The following is a 21,428-nucleotide window of genomic DNA, read 5'->3' as shown; positions in this document are numbered from 1 at the left end:
CCTGAGAGAAGAGAGCTAACTCAGCCGCCCCTGTTTACAGTAAGAGCTACTGCTACCACGACTAACAGATACGTACTCGTTTAAGGCCATAACAAATAGGGCTAAGCATATTGTTATTTTTGCTTGAGCTAGTAAGCCTTGACAGAATAATTGTTATTTTGACCTTTGGAGGAAAATAGAGTTTGCAGACACTTAGAAACAAACCACTGGCGTGTTATTGTCAATTATAAAATATTTACCTGCAGAGAGTTGCCTACAAGAGATAGTAGGCCTCATAATCTCAATAATACTTGATACTTGGGCTCATCGATACAGCAACGCCTTACTGTCAAAACAAATTGCAAGGATAACTATAGTAGTGCCCATCTCCATTGATTGAGTTGGTATTTCAATTTTGCTTTATAGCAACGGTCTGATTTTCTGGGGCAGAAGTGCCACTTTGTCTGCGGTCAAAATTTGTCTTGGGAGAAATTGAACTCAAGGTCCAGAGGCTAACCATTACACATAGAACCATAGAACCATTGTAGTATTTCACTCAAAGGAAACTCACAAAAACGATACATTTCATATTATTATTTAAATATCAAATTATTATTATTAGCTTACTTTTTATATTCATTATTATAATAAATTTTAAATAAATATAATAAATTAAATTATTTAAATAATTTCTCCCTTGACACAATACTAAACCAACAAAAAATCCGAAATAAAAGCGTAATTAAATAAAATTGGGAATTTTGTTTGTAGCTTGTTTCTGCTTTATTAGTAGCCTACATGAATCATGAATCATATTAGATGTTTAGCGCAGCCTGGAACCTGGGCGCTCTCTAGGGAACTCCCAGTGTATAGGGGATGTATTTCAAATTGACCAACCAGGTGATTGGGGGTACATTATCCAAATTCCAATTGACCAAGCAGGTGATTGGGGGTACAATATCCAAGGCTGGGCCTATCCAGGTGGGTGTTTCTTTCAGAGTATCAGCCCTGGGCAGATGAACCATTCAATCACTGATCTGTTATTTAGCTGAAAACACTAACTGGTAAAGACCTAGCTCTTGCTAATTTACCACAAATTCCAGATCTTATTCTTTTTTTTGTAAAATCAAAAATGCTTAATGTTAAGCTGAAGCAGAAAAATCTTTGAATGTTTCAATTAGGCAAGGACAAACAATTTTACTAAAACTCCTCATTTAACACAGTTATTATATACACTAGAATTAAGTATTGAGATTTTACTACCCTTGTTAAAGTTAATGAGGATAACTCGAAGTTCTGCCCATATAGGTTAAATATGATTAATATATAATAATAGTGTATGCCAAGCAACAGAAAAGACTGCATCAATTGTTTTACTTTATATTCTAGTTGTCATCATGTCAGCACAAATAAACTTGCTAGACAAAAAGATGTAAAAATAAGGTGAGAGTATGATGGGAGACTTTGTTGCTCTCTTGTACGGTATATTTAGCATAGGTAATCAGAAGCTCAGAGCTGAAGCAACTGTGAAGTTCTGTTAAAGGACATGAAACTAGTTAAAACTAGTTACCCTGCTGATTCCAAGTATCGACGCGGAGGGTAAAGAAAGCTGATCAGCCATCTTTACTCAATGACTCTCTCCTCGTCAGTCGATGTGACTAAGACTCTACGGTGTATGGTAGCAGATCTCCAATCAGCTCGACGACTACAAGCAGTTGTCTGCCATCTGTATTGATCTGCCTCCATTTTAAATTCCTCCTAGCTACATCTTTGTAGCAGTTTAGGCCTTCCTTGATTTTACTTACCATCACATAGTTGTAAGTATAATAGTTGATGTGGAAGCCAGTCTCATTCCATTCTGTGTACATGACCCAAAATCTCAGATTTTTTCTAATAAGGATGTCAGCCATGAATGGTAGGCCTGTTCGTTTTAAGATTTCTGTTTGTGTTTTTTCTTGCTACTCGATGGATATAACGCCCTTCAAAATTTAATGTCTTGTATGTAATTTCTTTACTTGAGCTTGTCCAAAACTCTGCGCCATATAAGACCGTTGTCGGCTCTATGACTAAACGCTGATTGGGGGATCAAAACTCACTAATTTCCATTATAAAATTATGACAGAAGCATTTACTACCAGTGTTCAACTATTGCATTCTGGGTATTTAGTCTTTTGAAAATTGAGACTCTAGTTGGTCGAGAAGGAAGTTCGATTTAAATGTATGTTTTGGTAAATATATAGTTCTGATATTTGAGAATTTTTCTCACGCTACCAAAATGGCAAAATCGACCTTCCAAAACCATAAAGGCTACAGTTCTGTTTACTTCCTTGAGATATGTTCTCAAGCATACATATGTAATTATATTTAAATCATTTGAGAATTTATTAATGTTTTATGTTTATTGCATCTTTCAAGTCAGCACTCATCACATTTATGAGCGCTTAATAAGAATGGTGAGTAATTTAAAATTATAAACTAGAGAGAACTATGAGTGATCTCTGACCTATATCAGTTTGTAGAGTGAGATGAGGTGATTGTGTTAAGATGTATTTTTATTTATATGTATCATCTCTTATGTTTATTCATAAACAAGAGCATTGTAATTCTAATCTTGGTGTTCAATAACTTGTGTGGTCAACGTTAGTTGTTTTGTCAAGAGTTGAAAACTGGTTGTGTTTTTTTCAAACTGCTGCCAGTCATGCAATTATTTGGCCTCTAGGTCTGCTGCCGACCACCGGGCATCTATGTGCAGTATACATTTTGTCTTTGCCAATCGCTATATAGTAAGAGATTCAAAGGCGATGTCTTATCTGTCAATGAATGTTGGCTGCCAGAGATTTGTTTCTTTATAAAAAACAACAGAGTGGGCAATTGTTTCATCAGCATGGAACTGATGATTGGAGCAGAAGCTACGGTTGAGATTTGTTTCAAGTCTGACTCTCCCTTATTGCTTGTTAGTTGAAATATCCACTGTTGATAAATTCTTCAATAAGCTTGCTTGTTTGCTTTTGACTTGTATCATTAGAAATAAAAAACGAATTTTATGCAAAGCATTATTCATACATCGTACAAAATGTTTGACACATCTGGGTAATACTTGTCCACCCTGTGTGCTAGGAGCATTTGATAGTTTTACTCCGCTTTTATTTATAGACGAGATGAATGCCCACGTTGCACAAGTAATAAAAAAGTATTTGCACAGGAAATCTATTTCCAGTCAACATAACCAATGTTTACCATTCTAACATTTAAATGATGGCGTTTAATTATTTCTATGTAGCCCGTCTTTAGTTCTGTGTAATACATACTGTACCAGCGGCAGTGCCAGATTGCAATAGTCTCGTTGGCCATGTGAGTTTAAGCATTTTTCTTCACATACAGGCACGCATCTTTTTTCTGGTATGGCTTTACGCATAACGCTAGCTGCAGTGTTAGTGGGAAGACTTGAAAGATTGGCATGTGTAATAAGCATAGATATATAAACCTTTATATATCTATGGTAATAAGTATGAGCCTAATTTATTCTATTGTATAACCAGCTGGACAGCGTAGTGTATTGGATAAATGACTGTTTGCATAATTGGACACTCAGACAGACAAACAAACGAGATATATAATAATATCTATATATCTACTATATATAGATGTAGCAAGGAAGTTGATTGGCTCATATGGTAGTATCAGTCAACCAAGCTAAAATCCTACTGTAAGGAATCTCTTCCCAACGTGACAATGGATAGCCAGACACAGATCCTATTACAGCAAAGATTGACTTCCTGTCTTGTACCTTTGTCAACTATATTGCTAAATGACAAACTAGTGGGTTTTATATTCAGAGGTAGCCCAAACTTGTTAAGACAACTCAAGATCAACTAGCCAACAAAGGTGTGGAATCATCATGTATTATTGCAAATCATATGAATATTCAATCGAATCCTGGCACATAATGAACAGTATGTCCTGTGAATCTATTTACAACATTGTCCATCTCATAAATTAAAGCTTACATTACAATGCTTAGTCATAGGTACACTATTTTATGACAACACCAAAGCTAGTATAAACATATGCTCTATACTCCAAATAAATGATTAGCAAGCAAGCTAAAGTCAGCTAAAAGCATAAAAAATTAATTAAATACGCATAATTAGACATAAATAATTTGACAGGATGTTTGCACAGTTATATAACGCTCACTGACAAGAATGAATTTAAGGCATTTGAATATACAACGAGTAGTAAGCAGTGAATACTACCAACAGCTTAGATATTTGTGAAAAATGAAAGCAAGTTTGAGAGGAGAATGTCAGATGAAAAGGACATCAAATAAGCTAAAATATTATGCACTAATATATGCTGATCACATACAAAATCTAGCTTTGTATTAAGATTTTGTGGAGGTGGAGGTTAACAGAGTAGATTGGACACAAATGTAACTGTATGAAATGAAAAACTCCGACGCAAGCGAGGAGGTACCGAAAGGGTAGACAGAGATGATTTGCTCAGACTGTGGAGCTGAAGTCTCGAAGGGAACCACTGTTTGCCAGCCGCATCGCCTGCAATAGATCAGCAAACTGTGTATGATAATAATCAATGCAACATTTTGTCTACTCACGTGATCTTTAAAGAAATATTTTGTGATGAGAACGAAGTGAAAAGTTGTTTCCACATTGTAGGCTATTAATATAGAGCACAACTCCAAACATTAGTGCCAAGGATTATAATTATGGTCTACTATTTAGTAATTCTTGTTATTTTATGGTTCCCAGAACTTGTAATGATGTAAAACTCCCTTTCTAAGATACCAACTAATACACATGCGTATTGATACATACGGAGAGAAACTCTCTCATAACTTGTATAACCGTACAGAAATTAGATTTAGCCTGTGCTCACTCCGATTTGTTGAATTATTCAATAGAATCAGTGTTAAAACTTGAGTGATAGCTTTTGGCAACATTGATTTCAAGCTTTTAGATTTGGGTACGCATGAAATTCAGTACATCATCCTGTCTCCTATACCAAATGAAACTAGTTTGTAGTTGTCCACTCAACATACTCCAACTTAAATGGGCTAAAGGTCACAAGCGTCGAATGTTTTTGCTGAAATCACGAAATATACGAAAATGTTTGGAAACATAAAAATAATCGAGCAAAACTCACAGCATAATCAAAACTGTGCATGCACACCAAAATTTCAATTGGCTGAACAAATGATTCGCAATCGCAGCAGCTTTCGCGATTGGTATAGTCCGCGATTGGTATAGTCCGCGATTGGTATAGTCCGCGAATGCTGCTAAAATTGCAGCTCGCTAACAATTTGTTCAGTCAATTAAAAATGGTTCGTTATGATTTTGATGTGCATGCCCAGCTTTGACAATTTTGTGAGGTTTGAGCCAATATTTTTCGTATTTTCGAATATTTTCCTGTATTTTGTAATTTTGGTCGAAACTTTCAGCATGTGTGGCCGTATCCTAACACTGCAATACTATTTACAAAGAAAAATATACTGTTATTAGTATTAGTACATGCTAAAATACTATGCATAGTGTAAAAAAAAGAGTTGGAGCTTTTGATTGCAATATTTTAATCTTTATATATTTTCTATCAAAACCAAGATTTTAAAAATTTTTGTGAACTTTGGTAACAGCTAGATAGACTAACAGGAAAATAATAGAAAGGAGGGCATGCAAAATTAGATAAAAACGTGAAAATGAAAAAAATTGAGAACGAAATAAATCAGATTGAAAGGAAAGTCATAGAAAGCAAAGAGAAAGATGAAATAGTTGATCATAATTGGTCCATCAACAGACTGAAAATAATATGACGATGAGACATGCCCTTCAGACACGCCATAATGACACTTGTATACAAGTGACATGACGGACACTGACACATAAGACCATAAGAACTGCAAGTGTAAAAGGGTGTTGATAATGACATGGCCATAGATGTCGCAGTGACAACTGCGAGCGAGTGGGACAGGAGCATATGTAAAACCAGCAAAGAGCCAGCAGGGTGCAGCGGGGACGGCGAACTCACAAGTTGCTGCGAGAGGCGTCGAGGCTGCGAGAGCAGACACTGCTGACAGAAAGCTTTCTCTTCCAGAAGAAAAGGCTGCAGCAAATGTAATGAGAGAGACATGCAACAGAGAGAAAACTTTTCTATACACTTGAGCCGCGTTGACTCTAGTTGATTCCCATTTGACTCCCAAAGTAATTTCCAACAATTAACAATTTTCACCTTACAAATTTTTAGACGTGTAGCAGCTTGGTAAGTGAGAGGAAAAAGTTAAAAAATCTTTCAAATAGTTGAGATAAGCTGTTTTCAACTTTACCAGGCCTGAGAGCAAGTTGTACGGCGTATCAAGGAACCTGCTCATTAGTGAGCCTACATTTCAGTTCGTTTCTACAGCCAAATAACAATATAATTAAACCTTTAGTTATTAATAATTATACTTTATTAATTTAGTTTCCTCCATATTTTTATATAACGAATTTGTTTTTAAATGCTGTTAAACTATCTGCAGTGTTTATTAAAAAGCCATTGTGAATATTGAACTGGGAAACAATTTAAACCAAGTACTGTGTATTCTTATAGAAATACTTGATCCAACATATGATGGTTTTAAAATATGAAATAAATCTTGGAATTAGTTAGCTTTCTTCCTATCATAATAATTCTACTGAAACCTGCTGCTCAGTATGACTGCAACTTAACTCTTACTTGCTCGTACGTAGCTCTACTTTTACTTACTCGTACGTACTCTTACTTGTACTTACTGCTACTGATGTGAGAGAATATATTGTCAAAACCCCCCCATATTGCCATATTGCCTTAACATTTCAATGTTAGTGACATGTTCGTCTGCCGATTAACAGATATTACAAATTTTAAGGTCTCGGCTGGATTAAAAGGTATAGACTATTTCAATTAATCAAGCTATCGCATATTCTACGCTATGATAGAGACACACTATCATATATTACATCATTATATAACATGTTTAAACTGGCCGTTTCAGATTTTAGCGTATCATTCATTGCCGAAAAAAGAATGATTTGTTCTCATTTCTTACTTATTATGGCATAAGTTCAATTATTCTCATTTTGATTAATCATATTTTTAGACTATTTCAAATTTCAACATGACTTTCATTGACGAAAAATTGATAGTGTTTTTCCCATTTCCTACTTCCTATGTTTTACTTTATTCTAAATAAGCAATAATGATCTTTGGTCTTCTTGTTCACATTCATTTATCACTCAATTTCTCCCATGAAAAGGTTGGTGTTTGCTCAAAGATCTTCAAAATAAAATAAACTTAAAAAAGACTGCAAAAAAACTGTTAAGAATTGTTTATAATTCATATTAAAACCATAATAAAAATAAAAATGGCTGACAAGGCTTTCATGGGATATTGTGCTTCTGCCTTATCATCATTAGACCATGTCAACAGATATTACTAGAAAAAGCAATCTGAATACACATACCTCATCTGGCTGCTCGCTGAGTGTACTCTCGGATACTGATCGTTCCTGTAAAAGTAAAAACAACCCAAATGCGTACCGCTCATTCATGGTAATCGAACTATTGAAGCCTGTGGAATTATCCTACCCTGCTCGATTGAAGCGAGGTAAATACCAAACGAAAGGTTGTAGGAAGATCTTTAAATTTTAAAAGAAAAATGAGGTGCTAACCTGACCAGCTGTGAAAAACCTCTATACATTATATTTAAAATAGTTTGTACAATTAGTAAAACCACTGCTTATATTGGAAAGTGCAAGCAACGAGGCTAGTCTGACAGAGAGTGACAACTCCAAATGCCTAATTACTAAACCAAGTTGACCAATTGACACCGAAAGAAATTAATTGATAGGTCTATACATAAGTTTGTCAAAATTGTAAGAAAGGCATAATTAAATTGAGATTTTTCCAATCATTCTTTAACGTTTTTCCATATGCCTATTATAGACATGGCTATATTTTGGTAAAGGTTTAATTAAGGTCAAGTCTGTGTGATTAGGCTTTGACTTTACAAAGTCATACTATGTGTCTTGTCACGTTTTATGCCACATGTCATGTCACAGAAGGTTGCATTTTAGTGATGACAAGTTCATATGAACGAGAAGTGGGTTACTCTTAAGAGATATTTCAAGATGGTTGGAAACCAAGTACATGTAGTAATGATAGAGATTATAGATTATTGAAAACATAATGTTAGGCCTGCTAGGGAGCCATGCGATTTAAGGAGAGCACAAGAATTTCTTCAAGTAGTTTTTCATCCTACTGATAATAGCGCTAATAGAGATATCAACAGCTGAATGCAAGAAGAAATCAAGTTAGTTTTATCTGAATAGAAACAGATGTAATCAATGGATGTTTCCAAAAAAAAACTCTCTTCACAATAGTGCAAATCTAGATGCAAACTATGGAAGCAATTTATCTTATCAAAGGAGCATAGGCTATCACAAAAATGTGGGCTGTGACGGAGATGTTCTGAATGAAGTAATGGTTACGCCGGGGAATGTAGGCGTAGAGAAAAATGTAGGTTATAAAGGATGATAAAGGAAATACAGGCAGAGGAAGAAGGTCAAGGTGAATAGGAAATGGGGTTTAAGTAAGATAAACTCTCAAGCAAGAGCACAGACTACGCAAGAAAGGTGTTAAGCAACAGCTGAGAGCAATTCACCAATAAAGGCGGAGGGGCTATCAAATCCCACGGCTTCATTTGAACCTGCCATTGGTGAAAAGACTAGAGTAGCACAGATTTCTAGAAGCTTCCAAACCAACACAAAGTTACCCTAGTGCCTTGGTGAGAAGAACAATAGTTACATGTGAAAGAGTCAGATGACACGTATCATCATCTGCAAAAACTATAGACATACCTCGACATAAAAGTGTTCCAAAGTGACAAATTTTGGAGACGAGAAAATTCCAAGCAAATTTTTGCCTTGAGATACACGAAATAAGTTTGAGATACGAACATACAAAATGGCTCTCGATGCGTCCACTAGGTGGCCGAGTGTGTGAGGTCGCTTACAAAAACAACATCGCTTGAACATTCTTGTTGATCAGTTTGAAAAAGTTTCAAAAAGGTCGACTAAAGTGAAGGTGAAAGCGACTCAAAAAGGTCGGCTAAAGTGAAGGTGAAAGCGACTCAAAAAAGCCAGGGGGGTAAAAATAAAAAGTAAAACAATCAAATTAGAACCAAGTTTAGTGTAATGTTGAAACTTATCTTCAAGTATGCTAAGTTTTTAATGTTAAATTTACAGTTTATGTTACGCTATAAAGTTTAGAGTACAAAACATGTAGTGGTCAAGATTCTTTCACACCGCTGTTAGCCGCTACGTCTATCTCAAAGGTAGGAACTCCATGCAGCACTGTACATAGCAATGTTATATTTTATTGCAGACCAAAACCATTAGATGAGTATGTGTTACTTCGTGGGTGGTAAACTAGAACAATTAAAAAATGTTTTATATTGTGATAACTTGATTTTAATTGTTTTTTCAGAAGGTGGGAACGAATCAATTTGTATTCATTTATTTTATATAATAAAAACTGGTTTGAGATACGAAAGAATTGACATATGAGCTTGATCCTGTCACACATATGTTGAGGGTAAGGACTGAACTAGTCATCACCGGCAGCCGGCAGCATACCTGAGAATTCACTAAAACCGAGACTGCTACTATGTAAAATTATAATCATGGCACTAGCCTGAGGAGCAACATCCCGGGGTTTTTTCCGAATGCTTCAGCATAGCTTGTGTCTGACTGGCTAATGATTTTTGTATCGAATCCAGTTGTGGCATTTTTAAAATGTTAAGCGCATCAACATCAATACATTTTAGTTTGTACATAGTACAGGATAGTTGAAAATGACCTTGAAATTCAATCTTGAAATGACAATCTTGGACGTGATTGAATGTTCAGTGCAACCAAAGTGCAAATGAGCATTATTACGATGAAACATTTCTCTCTTTCGTAGGGCCGCTGCATCACCTATACACGTGATGTCACTATTCTATTAACTATGATATTACACCTTTTGACCAGTGTAAATATGACCACAGCACTTTTTAAAAACTTGGATGCAAAGTTCATTTTTTGTGAGCATGCGCGTGTTCATGTTTTCAATACATTATTGCATAAACAATTGCTGCATGATCTATGCTGGACATGCCTGAGTCAAGTGGCTAGGGAACCCTTACGACTAGAGACATGCTCAGGTGCAAAGAGAAATTTAGGGTTGAATGTCATTCCTGCCACCACTAGTGGCCTTCCTTGGGAGTTGAACTCCTGAATTGAAGGTCATGTGCTATAGACCACTAGGCCATGGCTGCTACTTATTGTATGAGTGGAATGGAAACATTTGAATGAATGGAAGAGTGAAGCATTTTCTGGGTACGAAGGAGGTTGTATAGCGGGCTCACCTGTCCTGTCTCTGTTTTAACTCTGTCTAGTGCTTCTTCAAGTTGGCAAATATATGCATCTTTTTCTTCCACTTTCTTTGAAAGTTCCGAAAGTTTTGTATCCTGCAATGCATGACGGTGGGTAAATGCAAATCCGATAAGCTTGAACACTTTTACAATGAAACATTGCCTGCTAAAAACATCTAATGGTAGGCAGGGACTCATTTAACAGAGTAATAGTGCTTATCGACCTGAGACAGGATCTTAACTGCTCATATGGTTGATCAGAATCAATAGATCAAAAGCAAATCACAAAAACTATTTTGCGATTCACTGTGTTTCTATGCTTTGAATAGGTTCGGAGTTGCTTCCACTCTGAATCATGGGAAATGTTAAAATCTGAATGCATTTGATACCATTTCGTTTCGCTAAATTGGTGCAAAGGCATTTGCTGTGATACATCGTGAGTCTTGAAAGATCTATATAGTGCGACCACGAATCGTTGAAACAGTAGGGTGCGTTGCCAGCGGGCAACTCCGAACCCGTTCGAAATATGGAAATACTGTGACTGAAAGCTTATTTTTATTTGTGGTTGTTTTAGCTGGTTAGCAAACCCTATAACATGGTCAACATCAACTGATACTATCATTAGTTGTACAAACGAGATGCGTCAATAGATATTCCGAGATATTCCTATACAGTGCACCTCAGGGTTACGGCATTCCTATTTTATAGTTTTTACGCCTTACGATGTGGAACAGGGTGTTTTTTCGTACCGTGATTAAGGCATTTTTTCACCATATGGCATCAAAAAACATGTCTCTCGAAATGCAGATTTGGTGGAAGGTGCGCTGAATACGTCGGCATCATGAAGATACTAATGTGCTATTCACCAAAATACTTCCCACAACACCGGAAAGAGATACGACGCTTGCTCTCCCTCTCAGTTCAGCATTCTTCGTGTTTCTTATGTGAGTGAAACAAAAATTAGTGAAAAGTAAGCGAAAGCTTTTTGTGCATTTTAGTCTATAATATAATATTTACTATAAAATTTTATTCATTATATGTATATAACTATAGAACTACAAAAATAACTTTAATTTGTTAGCCATGGGTCCTAAGATTGATAACGACGTTAAAGGAAGAAGTAGGAACCATAATCATAACCATAAGCAAATCATAACCACACACTAAAGTTATTGTAAGTAGCTATAGTTACTAAGCTTAGTCTACTATCTAGTTACTATGTACATTGCGTATATAAAATTTTGATGATTTTTAACAGGAGGTGTTTTGCATTAGATAATTACTATGAGTTTCTATACTACATTTTCGTCTTATGATGCCAACTTTGGAACGAATTAATGTCGTATGGCAGGAGTCCATTAGCACCTACTAAGCATGTTAGTGGCCCCCCCATACAAGAGGAGTGTTAGCCAGCCCTTAGTCCACTCAGGGGTGGCTAACACAACTCAATTCAGTGACTTGAAAAAGAAAAGGTTTTGTTATTTGTTTCTTATTCAATAGCCCTAGAGAAGTTCTATGGAGAAATGCAAACAATAGGCAGCCATTAGCACACACAAAAGTTGATTAACTATAGATTGTTCTGGAAGAGACTGCTGCGACTGAATATGAACTTTTGACCCCACATTAATTTGTTTGGTTGTGCAGCTTTTTCAGATATGATTTTTTAAAAGTATTACCTACATATTTTATGGAAGTGCTCAAAAAGCGCTATTCATAATAGATGTATTAATAGATGTATTAATACATCTATTAATAGATGTATTAACCCGATTTTTCCCGAACTAACAACTACGCTGTACACTATCACTATTTCTATGATGCAGGTAATCTGCAAGTTTGTCGTCATCCGCAAGATGGAAACAGCAAAAATACTCAAGTTAAACGAGTCTTGTTAATCGCAAATTTTTACCGAATGTTTTCTTGTTTGCGAAAGTTAAAAACAGCACTTACGAATGATGCGCAAGACAATGTCGCTATTCCATTTTAAACATGTTTCACACTTCAGTTGTTCTTTTTGCAAATTGAGCAGTTCTGAATGCGCCACTATGACCTCTGGCGTAGAAATCATTATCTTTTTAATAAAGCACCTGCGTTAGTGAACAACTAACAAATGTCCATTAAAATACTTATCACATGATAAGTCAATGTGCCCACAACTCCAAACCCGCATCATCCGCGTCACGAAAACAGTGATTTCAACATACAAACAAAATGCGCCATTTTGAATATTTCTGCTAGTTATAATTAAATTTAGGCAACCTGAAACATGATAAATAATAAATCCTTATTACCTCCTGAAAGACCTTAATTATTAATAGCAAGCATAAGTGATGAACACTAGTTGAACTCATTTGCCACAACAACGCATTGCATATTTGTTATATTATCTGGATTAACCAGTTCATGAAGATATAAATTATTTACATAAAACCTGTCATTTCTGATTAACTATATGCATAAAAAAGCTAGTATTCACATAACGGTGGTACATAAAAGCTCTAGAATTCAGATACGATGGTCCATAAAAAAGCTTTAGTATTCAGATAATGGAGGTTCATAAAAAACTGTAGTATTCAGATAATAGAGTTTCATAAAAAGCTATAGTATTCAGATAATGGAGGTTCATAAAAAAGCTTTAGTATTCAGATAACGCTGGTCCATAAAAAGTAGAGCAGATGAGGAAGAAAAAAGGAACCAAGCAGAACCTGCGAGCATCTAAATTATGAGGGGTTGGTGTAAGCTGTAGCCTTCCTCCACAATCAGTAAAAGTTATTAGAACCATAAATGCCTTAATTATGAGAATGTCTTATTGGAGATGAACTTGCACTAAATATTTAGTAGATTTGAGCAGGAAGTATCAGTATTTTCTGATCATTTATGATTGTTTTTCATGTTTGAGGTGATCTGACTGCCAGATTGGTTCAAGATTAGAATTGATCAAACTCGATTGCAATTAAACACTCAGATCAAGCGAAAGTGCGATTATGTCTATTGTTGCAAACTATAGACATAAATAGAATAGAGTAGCGACAGAATAGAGAAGAATCGACAGAATCGGAATCGTAATACTGTAACACGAACACAATAGCCGATATCAACTATTACAACGATAACAACTAGTGACATCATTTCGCACGTATTTTTTTCTGAGCGTTTTAACTGTGATAAACTTTTGCCGATTTTGATCTTGAAACATCCTGGCAGTCAGATCACCTCATACATCAAAGACAATCGTAAATAATAGAAAAATACTGCGACTTTCTGATAAAATCTACAAGAAATTTTCTGTGAGTTTATCTATAATTATCGGGATGTCTTATTAATTATCTGGATAATGGCAAAAGAACCCGCAAAAATGGGAATTGCATAACAACCCAATGAAAGTGCATAACAGCTGATTTTATACTTTCACTTGGTTGTTAGTTGAAGAACAGCGCAGGCAATGTTAGTATTATGTCATGCAACTAAATAGAGTGCCGTATTGACAGCATCTGAGGAATAATGATGCCTAATACAACCGGTCCCAAAAGGGTGCTAGAAAGGGTATACAAGTTCTCAGGAACAAAGTCTAAAACTCCTCATTCACAATAGTACTTGCTCGGCCATCCAAAAGAGAACGTGACATTAATTGTACAGCTGAAATATTCAACCATACAATTACAAGATGGTAATGGAACAGACAGTAGACTGGATAACAATTAAAAAAGACTTTAAATTTTGAAATAATAAATGAAAAATTATAATTTATATTATAATTAATTATAATATAAATTATAATTATTATGACGACATCCAGTGAGATATCATTAGCTATATTGGGCAACCAACTGTAACAGCAGTGTTGACTGGCTACATTAGCAATTCTTCTGTCTAGTTTTACTATCGAACATACAGAACATTCTGGCTGTTAATACCGGCTGAAAATTTTGCCATGAATCACACAAAGTGCTTAAATGTAGAACTGAATTTTATGTGGTATTGCTGAGCCAATTTAAGCCAAGGAAATGTATAACAAGCAGAGAGTGAACAGATAGGAATGACTGATGAAACAGCCGGCAGCAAATAGCTCTTACTAGTGACCCGACAGACTTCAGCTGCCGAGTAACCTCAGCCAGTTCACGCTGAGTTTGACTGAGCTCACTGCGAAGTTCTGCCTCAGTACTATCAAAATCCTCATAGACAGGCAGCAGTTTGACAGCGATGCCAGAATCATAATTGCCCTGAACAGTAAATATGTTTGCTAGGACAAAAGGAGCTTTTTGCCAGCTTGTTGGTAGGGTTACCCATTTAGCAGTTAAAGTGATATTTATGAGATTGTGAAGGTTTGCGACTACATAAACTAGCAACCAACCAGCGCTTCTAAATCTTTATGATAACAAGAGCCATGTTTGTCCTTCTGAAGCCCGCACTCAAAGGTAAAGAAAAAAGATTGGTTTCAAGGGAATTTGAACTCGCGGCTTTGGGCTTGTAAAAGTAAAATTGTAGCTTATAGAATTAGATTATTGTAGAAAGCTACATTAAGGTCATATCTTAGATAACAGTTAAAACTTCTCTGAACTCAACTTCCTACTGGTAAATCACAGCGGTTGTTCAGCTTTCAAAGCATTGCTTCTGAAAGGCTTAAACTTCAAGAAATTTTTAACCCACACTTCATTTGGTACTTTTAAGAGGCTGTTATAAGTATACACATGTCGCTGATCATATTTTGCTGTACATAAATAGAAGCTTCGAGTTTTTGATATTTTTGGCAAGTACAAACATGCCTATCAGGACTTTTCATTACCTTGAGTCAAATTCGGAATAAACTCAAAGATCTGTTACTTAAAAAGGCAGGTTGATCATATTAATATTGTTATTGGTGCTGAGCGTGTTACCATATTTTTCTCTGCATTTCATTCAAGAGAATAACTATATCTGCGAATCAACATTTTAGCACAAAAGTTTTGATGAGCTGATGAGCCAGTTAAAACAGGGACTGACCAATATAGAGAGCACAGAAAAACTCACAAAAATATTTATTACAAATGTGAACAGGCAATAATACTACTAGTGGAAATTAAATGACTACATCACTTTGTTGACTTATATGAACTATGTTGACTTACATTATATGAACTATGTTGAATTACATTACATGAACTATGCTGACTTACATTATATGAACTATGTTAACTTACATTATATGAACTATGTTGACTTACATTACATGAACTATGTTAACTTACATTATATGAACTATGCTGACTTACATTACATGAACTATGCTGACTTACATTACATGAACTATGTTAACTTACATTACATGAACCATGTTGACTTACATTATATGAACTATGTTAACTTACATTACATGAACTATGCTGACTTACATTACATGAACTATGTTAACTTACATTACATGAACTATGTTGACTTACATTACATGAACTATGTTAACTTACATTACATGAACTATGCTGACTTACATTACATGAACTATGTTAACTTACATTACATGAACTATGCTGACTTACATTACATGAACTATGTTAACTTACATTACATGAACTATGTTGACTTACATTACATGAACTATGTTAACTTACATTACATGAACTATGTTAACTTACATTACATGAACTATGTTGACTTACATTACATGAACTATGTTGACTTACATTACATGAACTATGCTGACTTACATTACATGAACTATGTTAACTTACATTACATGAACTATGTTGACTTACATTACATGAACTATGTTAACTTACATTACATGAACTATGTTAACTTACATTACATGAACTATGCTGACTTACATTACATGAACTATGTTGACTTACATTACATGAACTATGTTAACTTACATTACATGAACTATGTTGACTTACATTACATGAACTATATTGACTTACATTACATGAACTATATTGACTTACATTACATGAACTATGTTAACTTACATTACATGAACTATGTTGACTTACATTACATGAACTATGTTGACTTACATTACATGAACTATGTTGACTTACATTACATGAACTATGTTAACTTACATTACATGAACTATGTTGACTTACATTACATGAACTATATTGACTTACATTACATGAACTATATTGACTTACATTACATGAACTATGTTAACTTACATTACATGAACTATGTTGACTTACATTACATGAACTATGTTAACTTACATTACATGAACTATGTTGACTTACATTACATGAACTAAGTTGACTTACATTACATGAACTATGTTGACTTACATTACATGAACTATGTTGACTTACATTACATGAACTATGCTGACTTACATTATATGAACTATGTTAACTTACATTACATGAACTATGTTGACTTACATTACATGAACTATGTTGACTTACATTACATGAACTATGCTGACTTACATTATATGAACTATGTTAACTTACATTACATGAACTATGCTGACTTACATTACATGAACTATGTTGACTTACATTACATGAACTATGCTGACTTACATTATATGAACTATGTTAACTTACATTACATGAACTATGCTGACTTACATTACATGAACTATGTTAACTTACATTACATGAACCATGTTGACTTACATTACATGAACTATGCTGACTTACATTACATGAACTATGCTGACTTACATTAAATGAACTATGTTGACTTACATTACATGAACTATGCTGACTTACATTACATGAACTATGCTGACTTACATTACATGAACTATGTTAACTTACATTACATGAACTATGCTGACTTACATTACATGAACTATGCTGACTTACATTAAATGAACTATGTTGACTTACATTACATGAACTATGCTGACTTACATTACATGAACTATGCTGACTTACATTACATGAACTATGTTGACTTACATTACTTGAACTATGTTGACTTACATTATATGAACTATGTTGACTTACATTACATGAACTATGTTGACTTACATTACATGAACCATGTTGACTTACATTACATGAACTATGCTGACTTACATTACATGAACTATGCTGACTTACATTAAATGAACTATGTTGACTTACATTACATGAACTATGCTGACTTACATTACATGAACTATGTTGACTTACATTACTTGAACTATGTTGACTTACATTATATGAACTATGCTGACTTACATTACATGAACTATGTTGACTTACATTACATGAACCATGTTGACTTACATTACATGAACTATGCTGACTTACATTACATGAACTATGCTGACTTACATTACATGAACTATGTTAACTTACATTACATGAACCATGTTGACTTACATTACATGAACTATGCTGACTTACATTACATGAACTATGCTGACTTACATTAAATGAACTATGTTGACTTACATTACATGAACTATGCTGACTTACATTACATGAACTATGCTGACTTACATTACATGAACTATGTTAACTTACATTACATGAACTATGCTGACTTACATTACATGAACTATGCTGACTTACATTAAATGAACTATGTTGACTTACATTACATGAACTATGCTGACTTACATTACATGAACTATGCTGACTTACATTACATGAACTATGTTGACTTACATTACTTGAACTATGTTGACTTACATTATATGAACTATGTTAACTTACATTACATGAACTATGTTAACTTACATTACATGAACTATGCTGACTTACATTATATGAACTATGTTAACTTACATTACATGAACTATGCTGACTTACATTACATGAACTATGTTAACTTACATTACATGAACCATGTTGACTTACATTACATGAACTATGCTGACTTACATTACATGAACTATGCTGACTTACATTACATGAACTATGTTGACTTACATTATATGAACTATGTTAACTTACATTACATGAACTATGCTGACTTACATTACATGAACTATGCTGACTTACATTATATGAACTATGTTGACTTACATTACATGAACTATGTTGACTTACATTACATGAACTATGTTAACTTACATTACATGAACCATGTTGACTTACATTACATGAACTATGCTGACTTACATTACATGAACTATGTTAACTTACATTACATGAACTATGTTAACTTACATTACATGAACTATGCTGACTTACATTATATGAACTATGTTGACTTACATTACATGAACTAAGTTGACTTACATTACATGAACTATGTTGACTTACATTATATGAACTATGTGGACTTACATTACTTGAACTATGTTGACTTACATTACATGAACTATGCTGACTTACATTACATGAACTATGCTGACTTACATTATATGAACTATGTTGACTTACATTACATGAACTATGTTGACTTACATTACATGAACTATGCTGACTTACATTACATGAACTATGTTAACTTACATTACATGAACCATGTTGACTTACATTACATGAACTATGCTGACTTACATTACATGAACTATGTTGACTTACATTACATGAACTATGTTAACTTACATTACATGAACTATGTTAACTTACATTACATGAACTATGTTGACTTACATTACATGAACTATGTTAACTTACATTACATGAACTATGTTGACTTACATGTACATTACATGAACTATGTTGACTTACATTACATGAACTATGTTGACTTACATTACATGAACTAAGTTGACTTACATTATATGAACTATGCTGACTTACATTACATGAACTATGTTAACTTACATTATATGAACTATGTTGACTTACATTATATGAACTATGTTGACTTACATTATATGAACTATGCTGACTTACATTACATGAACTATGTTAACTTACATTATATGAACTATGTTGACTTACATTATATGAACTATGTTGACTTACATTACATGAACTATGCTGACTTACATTACATGAACTATGCTGACTTACATTACATGAACTATGTTGACTTACATTATATGAACTATGTTAACTTACATTACATGAACTATGTTAACTTACATTACATGAACTATGTTAACTTACATTACATGAACTATGTTGACTTACATGTACATTACATGAACTATGTTGACTTACATTACATGAACTATGTTGACTTACATTACATGAACTAAGTTGACTTACATTAAATGAACTATGCTGACTTACATTACATGAACTATGCTGACTTACATTATATGAACTATGTTGACTTACATTACATGAACTATGTTGACTTACATTACATGAACTATGCTGACTTACATTACATGAACTATGTTAACTTACATTACATGAACCATGTTGACTTACATTACATGAACTATGCTGACTTACATTACATGAACTATGCTGACTTACATTACATGAACTATGCTGACTTACATTACATGAACTATGCTGACTTACATTACATGAACTATGTTAACTTACATTACATGAACCATGTTGACTTACATTACATGAACTATGCTGACTTACATTACATGAACTAAGTTGACTTACATTAAATGAACTATGCTGACTTACATTACATGAACTATGCTGACTTACATTATATGAACTATGTTAACTTACATTACATGAACTATGCTGACTTACATTACATGAACTATGCTGACTTACATTACATGAACTATGTTGACTTACATTATATGAACTATGTTAACTTACATTACATGAACTATGTTAACTTACATTACATGAACTATGTTAACTTACATTACATGAACTATGTTGACTTACATGTACATTACATGAACTATGTTGACTTACATTACATGAACTATGTTGACTTACATTATATGAACTATGCTGACTTACATTACATGAACTATGTTAACTTACATTACATGAACTATGCTGACTTACATTACATGAACTATGTTGACTTACATTACATGAACTATGCTGACTTACATTACATGAACTATGTTGACTTACACTACATGAACTATGTTGACTTACATTATATGAACTATGTTGACTTACATTACATGAACTATGTTGACTTACATGTACATTACATGAACTATGTTGACTTACATTATATGAACTATGCTGACTTACATTACATGAACTATGTTAACTTACATTATATGAACTATGCTGACTTACATTACATGAACTATGTTAACTTACATTACATGAACTATGCTGACTTACATTACATGAACTATGTTGACTTACATTACATGAACTATGCTGACTTACATTACATGAACTATGTTGACTTACACTACATGAACTATGTTGACTTACATTATATGAACTATGTTGACTTACATTACATGAACTATGTTGACTTACATGTACATTACATGAACTATGTTGACTTACATTATATGAACTATGCTGACTTACATTACATGAACTATGTTAACTTACATTATATGAACTATGTTGACTTACATTACATGAACTATGCTGACTTACACTACATGAACTATGTTGACTTACATTATATGAACTATGTTGACTTACACTACATGAACTATGTTAACTTACATTACATGAACTATGCTGACTTACACTACATGAACTATGTTGACTTACATTATATGAACTATGTTGACTTACACTACATGAACTATGTTAACTTACATTACATGAACTATGCTGACTTACATTACACAAACTATGTGGACTTACATTACTTGAACTATGTTGACTTACATTATATGAACTATGTTGACTTACATTACATGAACTATGTTGACTTACATGTACATTACATGAACTATGTTGACTTACATTACATGAACTATGTTGACTTACATTACATGAACTATGCTGACTTACATTACATGAACTATGTTGACTTACATTATATGAACTATGCTGACTTACATTACATGAACTATGCTGACTTACACTACATGAACTATGTTGACTTACATTACATGAACTATGTTAACTTACATTACATGAACTATGTTGACTTACATGTACATTATATGAACTATGCTGACTTACATTACATGAACTATGCTGACTTACATTATATGAACTATGCTGACTTACATTACATGAACTATGTTAACTTACATTACATGAACTATGCTGACTTACATT

At 33.8% G+C, this 21,428-nt stretch overlaps 1 protein-coding gene across 3 annotated transcripts in view; it reads right to left on the bottom strand.

Annotated features, from left to right (window-relative positions):
* Window positions 1-3,865: 3,865 nt before the first annotated feature.
* The window catches only part of LOC137396494 (putative leucine-rich repeat-containing protein DDB_G0290503), a 53,865-nt gene continuing 36,302 nt past the window's right edge, over window positions 3,866-21,428 (bottom strand). For all 3 annotated transcript variants that reach the window (XM_068082791.1, XM_068082793.1, XM_068082792.1), the window contains 3 exons: window positions 10,417-10,518; window positions 7,472-7,516; window positions 3,866-4,535 (listed from right to left, as the gene is read on the bottom strand). In XM_068082791.1, coding sequence (XP_067938892.1) covers window positions 4,482-4,535; window positions 7,472-7,516; window positions 10,417-10,518 — 201 coding nt within the window. In that variant the 3' untranslated portion in view covers window positions 3,866-4,481. The remainder of the gene's footprint in view (window positions 4,536-7,471; window positions 7,517-10,416; window positions 10,519-21,428) is intronic.

Source organism: Watersipora subatra, chromosome 5, assembly GCF_963576615.1.
Source record: "Watersipora subatra chromosome 5, tzWatSuba1.1, whole genome shotgun sequence".
Taxonomy (NCBI): Eukaryota; Metazoa; Bryozoa; class Gymnolaemata; order Cheilostomatida; family Watersiporidae; genus Watersipora; species Watersipora subatra.
The sequence above is the reverse complement of the archived record's forward strand: the minus strand, read 5'-3'. Positions and strand labels throughout refer to the sequence as shown.